Raw genomic sequence first — 18,516 nt, forward strand, 5'->3', positions numbered from 1 at the left:
ATACCCCTTGTATGTTTGGACAAATCAAAACCTACAAAGACCTGATACAGCCAATAGTCTCCTACAAAAACACCACCACAGCACTTTTATCGAAATTCGTAGCCAAACTACCCAAACTATTAATTACAATGTCAAACTCTATGATAAAAAATATGGACAACTTTTTCCAAAAAATAAATAACATAACCCTATCCCAGGAAGATGTCCTCACTTCACTGGATGCAACTTCACTATACACCAATGTGGATGTTCCCAGAATATTAGACATCATACAGACACTGCTCACAGAAGACCACATCCTGCACTCTTGTACAAAATTAATGCCTAGTGATATCATAAACTTAATCAAACTAATCATCTCAGCTAACTTCTTTAAGTTCAACAATAACAGGTATATTCAAATTTTCAGACTCCCTATAGGCCAAAACATCAGCAGACAACTAGAGGAATTGTTCATAGCACACATAGAATCGCTCCTCCTCCTGGCATCACCTTTTATGGCAGATACGTGGATGATATTCTATGCGTTGGGGAGCCAACACACATCACCACCTTACAAGCGTCCCTTAATGATTACAGCAACAGACTAAAATTCACCACCGAAACCAAACAGAACAAATCCATCAATTTCTTAAACCTAACATTAATCAGAACAAACAACAAAATAGCCACGAAAATATATTACAAACCCATGAATATTGGAAACTACCTCCATTTCAACTTATACCATCCATATTCAGTTAAAAAAATCGGTCATCCTATCACGATTTATAAATGCTTACAAGTTTTCAACTAACTGTAATTATATCAACACAGAAATAGAGAAATTATCACAGATTTTTAAAAATCGCAACTATCCTACACAACTAATAAATTACACAAACAGGACAGCAAAAACCCGTCAAAAAAAACCCAACAACCAAAACAAACTTCCACAAACCAAAAATTGGCAACACTTCTAAAACCCCCTAAATTTCACACACACACACACACAAAGAAATATTAGAACACCACAACGTAGTCTACAAATTTCCTTGCCAAAAAAGATTGTGATATCACCTACACAGGTCTTTATGAGCAAGACTACAAGAACATTTCCATGACTATAACATCCCTATTCCAGAACATTTAAACACTAAAAAACGCAACATCAAAACCAAAGTACAGGGAAAACAGAAATAGCAGTTCACGCCCTTGAACAGAAACATACCCCGCAAATCGACAAGGCCATAATAATAGACAGACAAGACAACGAAACAATGCTTAGAATATCGGAAACGATAGCCATAAAATGTGACGAAAACTCAATCAACTTCCACCGACCCTACATAATCTCCAAGTGTTGGAAGCTCCATAATATAAAAATTAGGTCACAACTCTGACCAATAGGAGATAACACCAGCACTTCAAAGGCAGAAACACCAAGCCGACATGACATAGTATCCACTTCCACCATGAGTTCCGAGGATGACACACAGTTGAAATGGCTCGCAACACGTTAACCCTCTCCCCAGCCCCCTTTTCCTGTAAACCCTTCCCTGTCCTCAAAAAAAAACTATTTCTATTTTCAGCCCACTCTTTCATCTCTTCCCACCTCCAAAAAAAAAAAGTTCCCTTAATAATAATAATATATGTATATTATATAAAAAAAACCAGGTTTTTCAAATTAATTCTCCCACATTGCCTAATCCCCCCCCCCACTTTTTCCAAAACCCCCCTCCTCTTTTAACACCCTAACAGCAGAAGTATGCACATTGCAGAAAGAAGACAGCTGACAACATCCAAAACAGGTATGTGCAAATTTTCTTCCTCTATTATTCTGCATTTACTTGCATGGAATCAACAGACTCATTTTGGGAGTCCACTCAACAAGGAACATGTCTGCCATACAGAGTTTCGATGTTATTTACACTACCTGAACAAGTAAAAAATCTACTCCTCACACCTTCGTTACATCTTTATACAACTTCCAGAATGGCATCTCGTTCTGCCTATCTTAACATTCACTCTTTTTAAAATTCCTTCTGTATTTATCTCATAGAATCCTTTAACTTGAAGGTTTCTATTGTATCTCCTCTTTTCCTCCTATTCACCAACCTCTGTAATACACATTCCCTCAAATGCTCTTCATAACCAACACTCCATAAGAGGACTGTAGAAATATGTTTAATGTAGTTCCACTATAAAACTTTATTCTTATTTATTTACAGTCAGTTTTTTTTTTTTTTTCTATCATCTGTATATTAGTATACTGATATGTATAGAAAATTCATTTTATTTCGTTAATTAATTTATATTTTTGTATATATATTTTATTTATTATTATTATTATTTTTCCACCAGAGGCAAGGCTAGGGTAAATGATTAACAAAAATTGTCATGATGATGACCTCAACACAGAGGATGAAACATCGAGTGTTATTTTCTTAATTATAAGTAAAGTAATTACTCCAATAAATGTGTTTTTTGTCTCCATAAATTCTTCACAATTAACACTCCAGAGTCCTGATATCACTTTGGTCATTCGTCTTTGGACCCTCCTCAGTACTGTTTCCATGTTACAATGAAAACTAGATGACGAAATCTGAGCATAATAGTTCATATGTGGTCTGACCAATAGTGCAGTCTTTGGAACACTTGCAATATGTCCTCAGAACTACAGTCCATCATCTACCATCAATTCACGATCCTGAATGTCATCTATTTCTTGAAGTAGTACGTACCAATATAGTACGTAGCCTTATATCTCAAAGTGTAACACCTTGCATTTATTAATATGAAAACTGTAACCCCACTCATTTGTCCATGCTAAAAGTCTATTCAAATCTTCATGTAAAGAATTAACATCAGCACCGCTCCTGATCATTTTGCCTAACATCTGAAGATCCTCAGTCAATCCACATGAAATATCATTAACAAATAAGTTAAACAGTAGGGGGCCCAAGAACAGAACCGAGAGGCATGCCACTGGTCACCTTCCTTTTCTGAGACACTGCTCCATCATACACAACATCATACCAATCTTCAATCCATCTAACCAGTCGGTTATCCAATCCCATCTTCCGCAGCTTATACACTAATTTGTTATGAGTAATTATCGAATGCCTTTGCAACATCCAAAAAAAAAAATTACTGTATATGAATCTTCCTTATCCAACACATTCATCACCTTATAAAAACAGATTGCTAAAATAAGACCTGTCCTTCACAAACCTATGCTGACCATCATAGAGAATCTTATGTCCATCAACAATCCTGTATTTTATTTCTAACCAATTTTTCCAACACCTTGATCACAACTGCAGATATACAGACCGGTCTATAACTGGAAATTTCTGTTCTCAAACCATGTTTGTGGAGATGTATTATTTTGCCTTCTTTACACTCCTTAGGAACCCTGCCCATTGCAAGACTTTTAAATAACTAGGTCAAGGGAATGGCTAACTCTTTTGCACATTCATTCTTTAAAAATACATGGTGATATGTTAGATATTCTCACAGCCTTATTAACATCTAATCCAAGCAACACTTGATACACCTCTGATTCTTTTGCCTTTAATTCTCCTAATCCTTGCTTGCCTTCTACATGTTGCACAGCATCATTCACACCATTAATGCCACCACTATAAACTGATGAAGTGTTCATTAAATAATTCAACTATATCATTTGCTATCCACCAGTGGCAACTTGCCATAATTATTTTTCCAATTGCTCTCATAGGCTCTCATCAACAGAGGAAGATGGTGACATAAACAGTGTGCCCTTTAAGTAATGAGAGTGATTTTTTACAGGACAGCCCTTTGAATAAAAGTAACAAATGTGTTTATAGTTTTGACTACTAGAGTATGTTGTAATCGCAGGTGCAACTTTCGAGTTGGATGATGTAGCAGTTTTTGTGTGGAAACCACTGAAGTATGAGTGTGGGGATGTCTGAAGTTGTGTTATGGAACAAAGAGCTGTGATAAAATTTTACTATAAATTAGATAAAACTGTTACAGAAGTGTACCAAGACTTAAGACTAAAAAAAATTATGGCAATGACTATCTGAGATGTGCACAGGTGTTCTGCTGGTTTTCAACATTTAAAAAGGGGAGGGAATCTCTGGAGGATGAATCACACTATGAATGGCCAGATGAAAATGTGGTGAAAGTTAGGGAAATTGTTGCCCATGACAGGTGAATAACCACTAAGCTACTCACTGTACAGCTTGGTGTCGGTAAGGAAACAGCCAAATTAATCTTAAAAAGAGATTTGCACAAGATGAAGATTTGTGCTGCACATGTTGACATGGAAACAGAGAGAGAACAAGGGGTTGCATGTTGTCAAAATTTCATCCATGCAGTTGATCAAGATCATGATGTGTTGCAAAGAATTGACACCGGTGATGAAAGTTGCTTTCAGTCAGTTTGATCTGGAAACAAAACACCAGAGTGTGGAATGTCTTCTCCCCAGCAGAAGAAAGTCAGGTTGCAAAAATCGCTTGTCAAGACAATGGTCATTATTTTTTTTGATGCCGCTGGAATTATCCACCATTAATTTGTTGGTGAGGACACCACAGTGAGACTGGCAGAATAAGAGGCCATCCCTGGTAACAACACAAGAGAGAACAAGTTGATGGGCACTGTATTATAGCGAGTATCGTCCACAATTTTTTTTTTTTTTTTGACTTCATGGAGGTCTGGTGATGATGATAATAATAAATAAATATAATAATAGTTTTGGATGAAAATCCTTAATATATCAGAAATTTACTTTTTTACAGTTGAGTGCACAACGTAGAAATCAAATTTGTGTGATATTTTAACATAAAATAATGCTAGAAACATACAGTCTAGCAAGTTAAAATGTTAACAATATTATATAGCAAACCTTATAATGGTCGCAATTCAAAAATTTAATTGGTAATAAAAGTGACGATTAAAACATTCTGGGCGATCCCAACTAAAACTTAAAAGAAATATATTCATAAATAAATAACAGCGTATATTAAACACCTTATATTAGTACACTACTGCATAAAAGTTAAGCAAGTTTGAGCGCGGTTAATAGTTGGAAGGAGTTCAATAATTCGATGTTGTTGGCACACTCTACCTCGACGAGTCTTTGGACTCCCTGGAGGTGTCACATAATAATAATATCACAATTAAAAGCAAAACTATAAAATCTCATTAAGCCCTCAGGTATCTCCAAGACCTTAGATATGCTCAACAAATCTCATTAAGCAGCCCTTGCACATGTTCAAAAATCGTGATTAGCCGCGCAACAAAAAATTTCCTCTGTGTACCTGTAATTAATCACAAAAAAACTGAAAATTTATCAAATAATCTTACTTTGTAAAATATGATTTTATGATATCAGAACAATATTCAAGGTATCCACTTCCATGTTGAGTAGAATTCGATAGCAGGAGGAGACGCTTCATTTCAAAAACGTACGAAACGCCTATTTCGTAAAAGATGCTCGCTAGGGCATCTTATCAAAGTCGAATAGTGCCGACTTCGATGTAGTACGAAGTCTAATAACGTTGTGTGTTTCGCGTGTAGTGCTATTTAGAATTATGGATCCTCGTCGAAAGCAGATTCGAGTATCCAAGCTTCGCAGATTATTTTACAGATATCCCAGAAGTATGAATATAATTTTCATTGCAGGAGCTCTTCTTATATTTTACAGTAGGCCATTATATGATATACTTTACAGAAAATCGGAAAGTAAAGCTGTAGAAGTTTCAGCAAGTACAATTTGTATGTATCATTCGTAGAATTTTAAGTCTGTTATGGACGGCAGTATAATTGCTATACGTTTATTTATATTCTTTACTAATCCACCTTTCTGTAAAATTTTATATTGTATTTCTTTTGGAATAAGAAACATAAAAACAGGATAAGTGTGCTACTCATTTATTGTACATAGTTATATAAATTGTTTATCGCTGTTTTCTCTCCGCTGTAAGGAGTACAGCGACAAACAGTTTAAGTAACTATGTAACCAAGTTTTCCTGGGTTTTAATCTTCATTATTACCGTCTTCTTCTGCAGCTTGTCCCACTTAAGTGGGGTCGCTGTTAATGATGAGTCTCCTCCACATCCAAGTTCTTCATCCTCAAGTCCTCTTCTACCAGTTCCCACCATCTCTTCTTTGGCCACCCACACTTCCTCCTTCCTTGCACATCCATCTGCATGACCTTTCTTCCCACATATTCGTCCTCCCTCCTCATCACATGACCAAACCATCTCGACCTTGCCTCCTGTATCTTCGCTCCTAAGTTTGTAACTTTCATTGTTCCCCTCACATAGTCATTTCTCAGATGATCCTTTCTGGTCACACCGCACATCTACCTAAGCATTCTCATCTCTACTACCTCCATCCTGCTAATGTTATTATAGTTACCTCAAACATTTTTTTTTTAATAATCTTATACTATTCATTGTCGTGGTAAACGAGAGAGGTTTGTGGCTTAGATAAATATGTGCAAGGCTTCTTCTTACGCCTGAGATGGAAATTAGAATGCCAATTGAGAAAAATAAATGAAAGTAGATCAGCAGAAGATGTAGTTATTGGAATTGAATGTGATGGGTACAGTATTTTCAGTACTACTGATGATAGCTGAAGAACTGCAGCCAAAAAAAAAAAAGGATATCAAGAAGATAGATGTGTGGATGCTGTTGATTGCTGCTGTAGGCCATGGGGCACAAGGGATGATGTAGAAGACATGCATCAGCAAATTAATTATTATGTGGAGGAGGTTAACTTTCCATTGATATCAGCTGGAAAAAGGAAAGATCACATGGAATTCATACACTTTCTACAAAATAGTTACTTGAAAGAGCATATAATTGAAAAGACGTGGTGTGAGAGTGTTGGATTTGGTCATAGGTTCAGAAGACTTATAAGTAAGATGTCCAATTTACCTCCAGTTGATGAGAGTGACTATGCAGTATTGACTTGGGAGGTTGTAAAATTTGTGGATTTTTCTCTTAAGATGGAGTATGTACAGAACTACAGGGTAGGTAATTATAGCAAGCTTCGGAGACAGCTTACAGCTGTCCCATGACATAAGAAATTGCAGGAGAAAGATGTTAGCAGTGCATGGGATATGATCAATGGGTATCTGAAGGAAGCAATATCAGAATGTATTCTCATGGTCATTAAGATAACGTAGGCATTAGATGGATGAGTAGTAGTATTAGGTGTGATCTGCATAAAAAGAAAATGCTATGGAGGATTTACTAGGGGAAAAGGTGATTGGCACACTCACGAGCAGTACAAACTTAAGGCTAGAAAGTTTATCAGTATAGTAAGGAAGGCTAAATTGCATTTGAGAAGACTTTAGCCAAGCAGGTCAAAGGAAATCCCAAAGAATTCTTTCACTATGTTGCAAGTAAAATGAAGAATGACTTTAGAATGATAACTTTAGTGGACACTGATGGTAGCAAGGTGACCGAGTCAGATGTAATAGTAGTTACTGAACTTTTCAATAGTCCTATCGCCCAAGTAAGCACTGTGCCTTATGTAGCAATAACTGATATGAGAATCAGAGTTAATGAATCAGTGGTACTTAGGATATTGCAGAATTTAAATGCAAATACTGCAGTAGGTTTGGATGGAATATTTAACGTGGTATTTAACCTTCTCACCCGTGGTGAGAAGGTTAAATAAGTTAGGTGTGAGATGGATGAATAAAGAGATTAAGCATGCAATACAGAGAAAAAGGGCATTGTGGAGGCAGCATAAGAGAAGTGGAAGTAACCAATTTCATGAGTTCTACAAAGACCAGGCAAGGAGAGTGACTTGGTTGGTGAGAGTAGCTAAAGAGAGGTATGAACAGCAGTTAGCTAATGAAGCTAAAAAGAATCCTAGGGAGTTCTTTCGATATGTAGCCAGCAAAAGAAAGAATGATTATGGAAGGATGACATTGATTGGAGGAAATGGTATAAAGACAGCTGTTGCAGAATGTGTGGTGGAGATACTTAATGAGCAGTTCATAAAGATCTTTCAATCTTGTGAATGTGACTTCATGGAGAGATTGAGAACTTAAGTCCAAGCTCTGGTAAGGTCGTTAGAGAGTGGAAGGAAGGTAAAATAGTTTGCATAAAGCAGGCTGTAAGACTGCAGTAGAAAATTACAAACCAATCACCATCTCGGGAGTGGTGGCAAAAGTATTAGAAATGTTGGTTAAAGACAGAATCCAGGAATGGGTGGATAAGAATATGATACTCCAAGGGAGGGAGAGGGGGAGACAACATAGTTTTGTTAAAAGGCAGTCTTGCCTTAGTAATTTATTAACTCTTTATAATAGAGTGACATCTGAGTTTGACAAAGGGAATGGCTACACAGTGATACTGCTGGATTTTGCTAAGGCTTTTTACTCAAATTAGAACAAATGGTATGGATATTAAACTGGTAATGTTGTGTATGGAGGAGCAGAGCAAGGATGAAGCAGGTGACCAGTGGTGTGCTGCAAGGCTGTGTTCTTGGGTTGTTATTATTTAATTTGTACATAAACTTTGCTGACGATGCAAAAAATGACACACAAATCTGGACCAGCTGTTTACCGTACCGATGAGAAACTTCAAGTTTTTCACCGGTGTAATTGGCTTGATGGCTAATGTCAAGTTAACTCACTGGAATGCCATACATAGAATTTAAGAGTTATGTATGTAAATTTAAAGAGGCAAGCAAGATGTCTAATCATATAAATCATCATCATAGTGAAAATATTGGTTTAATAATTTGAGTCAATTCAGATGTTTCTTTCCTAAGGAATAACATAGGTGATAAGCAGCTTTTAAGTGGCCTCACATAATATACATATACTTTTCTTGTATTGATTTTAACTGTATTCCAGTATACTGTAAGTTCTTTTCATAAATAGTTCTACCAAACTAAAGCCCTTCCTTTTTTACTTTTTTTCTAGCAGTTCCTAGGATTGGTGTAAATGAAGAAGAAGAAGAAGAATGAATTTAAATTTTCATTAAGATTGAACCAGAAACAGAAAACATTTGTCTCATCATCTATTGTAAATCACACAAACTTTGCCTTGGAAATGGTGACATTTTTTGTTATGTGGAAATATTTTTTATATTTATATTACGGAGGATTGCAGAGATTTTAAAATTATTTTAAATATGTAGCTATCAAGAAATAAAGAATTGGTTCTTAAATTCAATATTGATTTTATCAGTATTTCGTATTTAAAGTAAGCAAAATGGAGTTATTAAGTGAATGCACAAACATTATAAACCTTTCACATGAATTATTATGCCATATTATCAGTTATCTTCCTCTGAGATCAATGTTATCAATAGCAATGTTATGCAAAAAATTGAGAGATGCAGTTGCTATGCATTTGCATCTTTGCAAAAGTCTAGACTTTTCAGAGGGTGTAGTCTTTGGCTATATGCCTGCTGCTATTACTGATGAGCATATGCATTCTCTACTAAAAAAGTGTCCACACCTTGAAATTGTGTATGGCTTACATCCTCAGAAAATGGAACGCCGACGATTACGGAAGAGAGCAGCCTTGACTGTTCCTGGAATTCTTGAAGCTCTCTGTCTTTGTCCACACTTGAAAGGTGTTGAGACTTGTGATTTACGTCTTATGGAAGCAGTTTTACAACATCTACCTGAGATAGAAATTATTGGTAATTTTCGTAACAGGGATGGAACTTTTCCACTTCAGTCTGCTCAGAGACTGAAACTGCAGCCATATCCTCGTATTACTTCACTTCACTTAACAGGTGAGCATAGAAATACATTTTGTTCTTTTATTTTATAGATAAAAATTAATTATTTCATTTTTAAGTAAATTGAGTTTCATCAATATGGTCAGTGAGACTTGAATGTTTATTACAGTCACTGAAACTTACAAGCAAAAGAAATAATAATAACCAATGCTTTTTAACTGTTCATGTTAAAAATTCTGGTATTATAGTTTTTTTTTTAATTTTTTTTATTATAATTTTTTTTTTATTGGCAAATGTGGAGAAAGAAGAAATTATTAAAAAGAAATTATTAAATTATTAAAAGAAGAAACAGATTTGAAAACATGTAGATTGTTCTCTTTAGGAAATACATAAGAGAAGAGACTGTTTTCCAGAAGACAGCAATGTAGGGGAAGAAATATTTATTATTTGAGTTTGAAGTTGAATTGTGAATGTGCCTTGAATAATTATTGCATGTTTTAACAGGTTAATAATGTGGAGTAATTACCCATGACAATTCTGATGAACAGTGACCATGGAAATATTTATAGAAAATACAAAATGTAGAAACTGATGACCTTGATGAAGAAGAGGGGAGAGAATTGGTTAGAAACAAGTCACTTAGCAGTATAACTGACTCTCTTCTACATTGAATCAAGATCTTTTATTGAACTCTTTATGACACTGCACCAGATTCACATGAAAGCAGTAGCTGTTGTTTATTACTTCAGAGGTTTCCAGGTAGCATAAAAGTTGACTCTTAATGTCATAATGCAATGGAATAATACAGCACAAAGAGATATAAATAAACAGCAAGTTTAATTGTTTCAGTATTTCATCCATCACAGAGACATCTTCAGGAATACAATGTTAAAATTGTAATAACACATACAATAAGTGTAACAAATGATATTCGACTGTATGAAGATTAAAGTCCTATGAGAGGATGCCTTCTATGGGTGCTATTGGCTAGCCTTAGATATTTGACGAGAGGCCTAAGGATTAAAGTTTCCTAAATCTTGGAAGGTTAATACAATCATATTTATTAAGATAAGACTGGTTTTCCTGTTGAGTGTTTTCTAGTACTGTGCTGTCACTACTTATTTCATTTAGCAGCCTTTTAAAGAAATGACAAGACATCTGGAATGTCTTTATCTTCAGTTTTCATGTCACCTTTATCTCTGATTTCTTTTACAGTACTCCTTCCTCCATTTCTAAGCTTTTACAATAGCCTTCAGAAAATTTTGCCACCTTCCTATTTATATTCTATGATCTTACCAAAATCTTTCTTTGACTAGTTTTACACGGCGATTCATTTTTGTTTTTATTTCTCTGTATTCTCTAAGATCATAAGCTGACATAACACTGCATGTGCATGCATGGAGTTCTGATTTTTCTATTCTTTCATACACCCTCACCACATGCTTACACACTCTTCTTTTCAATATGAAATTCAATTTTATCCTGTCCAAAACTAAATAGTGCTCACTTCCAGTTTCAAATTTTTTTACATAACCAGATTACGCCTTAATAGTTTATCCTTGAAACCTCTGTATGTTTTCACATCATGATGAAAACCAGGGGACCAAATTTGAGAACAGTAGTCCATTTGCAGTTGATATGACCAATGCTTTATATACTGGCACAACTACCTTCTTTTTTCTATTTATTGGCATACTCATTATTACAATAGCAGTGTAATGTGTGGTCTTGGCAACACTTGCAATGTGCCATCTAAATTTCAGTCTACTGTTAACCATCACCTCCCCAGATTTCAAATCTCATCTAATATCTAATTCCTAAGTTCTAAATATAGTATCTAACTTTATATTTGTACACTCCAAAGTGTTACACCTTGCACCTGTTAATATTAAAACTATAACCCCATGTATTTGTCTAAGCTAAAGGCCTATTCAAATCTTCTTGAAGGAATTAACATCAGCAACATTCCTTATAATTCTTCCAAGCTTTGCATTGTCAACAATCAGTTGATTGTTATCAATCAACAAATGTGATTGTCAACAATCATATTTCATATGGAGTGACTATGAAGATTCATAGTCACTCCATATAAAATAACATTAACAAATAAGTTAAACATAAACGGCCCAAAAACAGAACTCTGAGGCACATGATTGATCACTGCCTTCCTTTTCTGAGACACTTCCCCATCGTACACAGCTTGCTGGTATCATTCAGAAAACCAATCTTCAATCCATCTAACCAATCTCTGTTACCCAATGCAATATTCTGCTGCTTGTACTTTGGCTTGTCATGTGATGGTTTATCAAATGCCTGTGCAAAGTCCAAGAATATTACTCATTGTGAATCTTATTTGTCACCTTAAAATAAAATGCAGATAAGTTTCTAAAACAGAACCTGTCCTTCATAGAGACCCATGCTGACAATCATAAAGAATCCTATGCCTTTCAACCAGTCATGTATTCTATTCCTAACCAGCCCCTCCAATATCTTGGCTACAACTGCAGATATGCAGAGTGGTCTATAATTGGAAACGCCCGTTTCCAATTATAGACCAGTGGAGTGGAGTGTTCTTTCAACTGTAGCCGTGCTTGTGGAGTGGTACTACTTTGCCTTCTTTCCACTCCTGAAAAACTTTTCCACTGCAAGACTTTTAAGACTTTCATTAAATAAGCAGATCAAGAGCATAACTAACTTTTCCACATTCCTTAAAAATATGTGGTGATGTGTCATCTGTTCCCCATGGTCCTCACAAGGGTGGGGCTGACAAGGCTCTAGCCTGGGGGCCCGTCTTGTCGGGTTGGCCAGTTAAGTGAGACTAACAAAAGAAAAAAAGAAACTTTATGAAATATGAATGAATATGTGCTGAGAGGGACTACTAGCTTTTGCAGTCGTTTCCAACCCATTATCTATCTTTTCAGACTTATAGTTACTCTTCTGAACTTCCCATTCGAAAGGATTTACTTTAGTTTTCAGTTTTCGTTCGCCCATCTCGCTTTCTCCTTTAACACTGAACACAATTAAAGGCTTGAAAAAATATTTCGGATCTTATGAAGGTATGCTAATGACAATGTTTTGTCACAAAATATTAGCAAATATTGACAATAAGGACATTATTATACAAAGTAAAGGAATATCTCTTGAAGTCGAGTCCGCACTTATAAGAGAATTAGTGCAAGAGATACAACACCTATGTGACTCGTGGGAAAGTGTTGTCCAAGAAGCAAAAGTAGTTGCTGAAGCAATCAGTGTGTAACCTCAATTTTTGTGAAAATCGAGAGAAACTACTGTAGAACCTGAACAAGATTTCAAAATTTTCGTAAGTTATCCAGTATTGGATTTCATTATGAATGATTTAAAAATAAGGTTTGAAGCAGCAGATAATATATGTGAATAATTCTCGCCTATTTTAAAATTTCACAACTTGGACGATGGTCAACTTATCGCAAAAGCAGCAAAACTTGTGAAAAAAATCTGTCAGAAGAGTTATTGAATGAAATTCTTCACCTTAAAAGTATTCATAAGATAGTTTTTGGCACAGAAACAAGTTTGGTGAGACTTCTGAACACAATTTATGACAAAAACTTGCAAGGTGTATTTGCCAATATCTGCCTCACCATTAAACTATTTTGCACAATACCGGTTATTGTTTCTTCAGCTGAGAGATCATTCAGCAGACTGGCCAATTCATTGAAAACATGGCAAAGAAGCACAAGTAGCCAAGAACGACTTAATCACCTAGCAATTTTGTGCATCGAAAATGATTTAGCTAAGTGAGTTGATTTTACTGACATTATTGATAAATTTGTGTCGACGAAAGCTAGAAAATATACTTTGAAGTAATTTTGAATATTATTATTAGTTTTGTTAAATACGATGTTTTTACTTTATTTTTCTCTAGTTATTTATTTTATATTTTTCTTTTACTCATTTATATTCATTTCTTTTGTTCTTTCTTATTCACTTGTGCTTACTTATTTATCTTCTTACTTACTCAAACCGTACTCATCTAAAATCCTACTCGCTGCGCTATTGTTATATCTTCCTTTTACTTCATACTTTCGTTTCGTTATTTAATATACTAACTTGCTTTCTTAATAATGCCTACTCAACTCTACCTAGGAATGCTTCCTTTTCGGACACTAGCAAATTTATTTTTTATTGCTGTGCCAGCCAGAGTCCTATGATATTAGCTTATTCAAAATTCAGGGAAATATTCCTAGGTTAATTGGCATTCATTCTAATATGCACTAAATAGATACTGGTTCTAATTGCAGTCGTGACCAATAAATCTATTACTCAAATACTCTCATTAAATTCCCTCCCGCTATGGTTCTAAATTTTTGCAAGTGGTAATTTGAATTCTCGAATCAAGCACGAATCAGGCATATACAATAAAACATGTTTATTGGAAGAAATTCACTTTACACCTATAATTGAAATGGGATATTAAGCTTTACAAAATCTCTTAATAAGTTAGTTACTCAATACTAATTTAAGAAAACACTCATAGATCAACTTGGCAATTACTCACACTCTATGCAACATTAAAACAAACTAACTATGTTATTCTAAATCAAACTCTTAATTCTTGCTACATTAAAATACATTTCTCAACCCATTACTATTCTGATATAAATCATCTACAAAGTATCAAATTCACATATAATCTCAGTCACATGCAGCTAAAGTTTCACTCCTGACATTCCTTTGTTTAGCAGAATTAATCTATCTCAAAATTCAAATCCTTATTATAGTCCACTATGAAATGTCCACATAATATGATCTAACATTAAATTCTGTTTCATTTAAACATACAACAAAGGTCTTTACATTACCCAATCTTTTTCTTCCAAAGGTCTGTTAACGGCCGCGTGTATTTCAGGTCCTCCTTCCGTCGGTAGCTTCTGCAATGGGCTTACGACTACGCTGTCCGTTTTACATTCTTCCCGGACTCGAAATTCTCACTGCCTCGATACAGCGCATCCTCTGCTCCTACTTGAGTGAGACATCTCTCTCGCTTGTCCCTACTCCGTCCGCTAGTCAGGAATCCTCGAAGTGAAGTCGGGAACAACCAGAAAAAAGCACCGCATTATCGTGTGCATTCCGCTTATATTTCGTCCCTTCTTTCCCATACGACCCTTCATTTTTATGCCCTTATGGTGATCCTCAAGTCCTAGCTGTCATTTAGGTGCTGTATTCTCAGGAATCCCGCTTATGTCATCTTCCTCGTACGTTCTAGCTGGCGGCATTACGGCCGATACGTGCATATGTAACTCGACCTTTGCACTCGTGCTCTTAACTTCTTTGGCGACTTATTAAGTTTTAGACAGCTTAATGGGACAAGATTATACTACAATTTCCTTATTAAAATTTCACTAATCCTATAATCCTCCGGTTTAACTTTCAAGTACAAGATTTTTCTAGTACGATTTACATGTTATTATACAAATTCCTTTACAACATAAATTCAGAACTGTGTGCTGTCAACCAGGTATCTGAGTTAGCCAAATTCTTATGTTAGATTCTGAATGAATAATTTCTGAAAATCTTCCATTCAGGATCTAACAGTTTGTATTATGTGGATGTTGGTAGTTTTTTAAATAAATATTATTTTTGTGTTATCATTTAAACTAATTGATCCTAAACCTGGATAGACTGTATAGCAATGTCCTTAACCTGAGCGACAGGTAGGGGGCCTGTTTTAGGATGTGGAGGCTATGCTGTTCCCACAGTATTATTAACATCTAGCTTCTGATTCTTTCATCTCTAATTCTGCTGTTATTTGCCTCCCTTCTATGAACAGCTTTTTTTACAAATATGGTTATATACTATCAAGTTGCTCATTAATTAATTCCATCAAATCCTTGGCCATGGCCAATTTACTACCATAACTATCCACGATGTTTCCCTTCTGTAATTATTCTTTGTCTTGCTTCTCACATAGCAGATGAATTCTTTCAAATATTCTTTGGCTTGACAGGCAGTGGCCACCTCTTATACTGCATTAGTATTATACTGTCTTTCTTCACCATGCTTGTCACCTTTCTAGCATGCATTTTTTATGCCTCATGAATCTGATCAGTACTGACTGTTTCTTTCTTTCACTCCTGTTTGATCACCTAACTCTTGGTGTGTAGCATCTTAATCATTCCCACATTCTGTCAGCCTCTTTTCCCCTCAGGTCATCAACTTGTGGTGTTGATTCTAGTTGACTACAGTGCTTCTTCTTCTTTACCCTCCTCAGTTTGACTGCATTCCAAACTGCTACTTCATGATGACACTCACCAGTTGGTGGTAGGAGTTATAGCTCATTCATAATCACTTCCTGTGAGGTTTTTATATAATGAAACCTGTGGTGAATTCATCACTAAAAAACACACGTACCAACCACAGTGATAAGTTTTAATACGTAAATATTTCATCCCAAGTATCTTGGGACATCCTCAGTACAGTAATGCAAACAATACTAGGAATAACATACAGTTAGGGCACATGATTACAATGGAATCTCAATATGTGTGCAGTAATGTGTTATAGAAGTAAATTAAAATATAACCAAAAAAATAAAATAATAAATAAAAATAAATAACAACATATATAAAGAGACTATTTTACACAATTTTGTATGACAATTTCCCATACTTTAGGAATAATAAGAACGTTGCGGTTTAAATTTGGTCTGTGTAGTAGGGCTTCAGCACTTTCTTTTATATAAACGTTCATGTTTATATAAAGATCTATGTAAAAGTTTCGACTTTTCCCAATGGATCCTATGGTTTGCGTTTTCAACTCCGTGTTGAGAGAGACCAGATTTCTGTGGTTTGAAAATACAAATGTGGTCTTGATGTTCCGAGATAAGTTTCTGAACAGATCTACCTATCTGTTCAAAGTAAGACTAATTGCAGTCGCATGGGATCTCATAAATGCCAGGTAACATCAGAGGTGAGAGTTTGTCCTTAAGGTAACAAGTTATAGATCTGATTGATGGGTTTGTAAGTAGTGGCATAATTGTATTTCTTCATAATTTTTGAAAGTCGTTCGGAGATGCTTTTGACATAAGGTATGGGAATCCTATATGCTTCTTCTTGTCTAGGTTGATGTGTGTGTGGGGGGGGGGGAAGTGACTATTGATTTTTTCAGTTGTTTTAAGATTATATCCATTTAGTATGGCTGTATTTTTGATTATTTCTAATTCTTGGTTTAGAGATTCTTCAGAAGAGCAGAATCTGTATGCTCTGGTAACTAATGATTTAATGATGCCAAATTTTTGAGATGGATGATGAGCGGAAGAATTGTGAATGTAGCGACCTGAAAATGTAGGCTTGCGATAGACAGACGTGGCAATGGAGCTGTCTTCTTTTCTTTGAATGTGTAAATCCAGAAAGGAGATACCCTGTGGAGATTCTTTTTCTAGCATAAAGTTGATGCGAGGGTGAAGAAGGTTTATTTTATCTAGAAACAGGTGTAATTCATGTTCGGGATGATCCCAGACTGCAAAGACGTCGCCGACATATCGTAGCCAAATTTTTAGTTTGGGTTGAAAAGTGAAAATTTTTTCTTCCAGGTGTTCTAGAAACAAGTTTGCTATATTTGGTGATAAAGGAGACCCCATTGCTGTACCTTCTTGCTTGTAAATTTTACCTTTTGAAGTGAAGTAACCGGATGTAATAACAAATTTGAATAATTCAACTATATCAGACGGAAATTTTTGAGTTAATAATTCTACTGTTTCTTTATGGGGAATGTTAGTGAAGAGGGAGACAGTGTCGAAGCTAATTAACAAGTCAGTTTTTAACAGTTGAATGTCTTTTATTTTTGCATGAAACTCTGTGGAATTTTTGATTGAAGAGGTTGAGTGCCTATGTGAGGACGGAGAAGGTTAGATAAGAATCTTGATAACTTGTAAGTCGGGCTGCTAATAGAATCTATGATGGGTCTGAGTGGAACATTAACCTTGTGAAGCTTAGGTAAGCCATAAATTCTGGGAGGTCTAGCATGGTATGTCTTGAGTTTTTTAGTTGTTTCTTCATCTAAGGAGGAGGTTTCATCAAGTAACTTATTTAATTTCCTGAGTTGACATTTTGTAGGATCATAATCCAGTTTGGCATAAGTATTATGATCTCGCAGTAGTAAATTCATTTTTCGATCATATGAATTGGTATCAAGAACCACAGTGGTATTTCCTTTGTCAGCTCTGGTTGTTTTTATTACATTTTAAAGAGCTTTCAATTCTGATGGTGGAATATTTAAGTCAGAAGGTTTGGTATCATAGATTATTTTTGCAACCTCGAAACGAAGTCTGTTGGCTTCAATATTGGAAAGATGGCCGAAGTTTCTCTCTGTGTTATGTATGAAATCTAAATATCGGAAACATTTAGGTGAAATCGCAAATTTTTACCTCTTGCCAGAACATTTAATTCATCTGTTATTAGTGGACAGTTAGATAAGTTGATTACCCATTTTTCCTTCGGTAATTTGTTAGTGATCTTCTTAGATCGATTTAACAAGTTAAGGTATTTATTATGTAGATTAATATTGCTTTTATCAAAAACTTTTATCAAAAACTTTTATCCCCGAATTTTTCAAGACACTTATAATCAATTGTAACAGATCTTGATTTAACGTATTTGATAATTCTGCTTCTAGTTCTAATTTTTAAATTATTTGTTGCCAATTCATGCTTAGAAACTCGTAACTGATTAAGTAGTAAGGAATGGCTTGCTTTCTGATATATTTTATGGGCACCTGGAGATTTGATGACTTGTTTTAGTTTTGCAAAAGTTGGAATGAGTTTATCACGTCTGCACTTTTTTAAAAAAGAGATTCTAGC

At 35.2% G+C, this 18,516-nt stretch overlaps 2 protein-coding genes across 7 annotated transcripts in view; one reads left to right on the forward strand and one right to left on the reverse strand.

Annotated features, from left to right (window-relative positions):
- The window catches only part of LOC150103957 (alpha-aspartyl dipeptidase), a 155,411-nt gene extending 149,921 nt beyond the window's left edge, over positions 1-5,490 (reverse strand). The window contains exon 1 of the mRNA XM_090397202.1: positions 5,332-5,490. Coding sequence (XP_090253328.1) covers positions 5,332-5,423 — 92 coding nt within the window. The 5' untranslated portion in view covers positions 5,424-5,490. The remainder of the gene's footprint in view (positions 1-5,331) is intronic.
- Positions 5,491-5,497: 7 nt separating this feature from the next.
- The window catches only part of LOC150103958 (F-box only protein 38-like), a 251,812-nt gene continuing 238,793 nt past the window's right edge, over positions 5,498-18,516 (forward strand). The window contains exons 1-2 of one of the 6 annotated variants that reach the window (XM_090397198.1): positions 5,498-5,625; positions 8,915-9,737. In XM_090397198.1, coding sequence (XP_090253324.1) covers positions 9,206-9,737 — 532 coding nt within the window. In that variant the 5' untranslated portion in view covers positions 5,498-5,625; positions 8,915-9,205. Of the gene's footprint in view, positions 5,743-8,914; positions 9,738-18,516 lie in introns of all 6 variants that reach the window. The other 5 variants (XM_090397201.1, XM_090397200.1, XM_090397196.1 and 2 more) reach the window with 5 other exon arrangements.

Source organism: Typopeltis vanoorti, chromosome 8 (assembly GCF_054136105.1).
Source record: "Typopeltis vanoorti isolate ZY-2024b chromosome 8, IOZ_Tvanoo_1.0, whole genome shotgun sequence".
NCBI classification, from domain to species: Eukaryota; Metazoa; Arthropoda; class Arachnida; order Uropygi; family Thelyphonidae; genus Typopeltis; species Typopeltis vanoorti.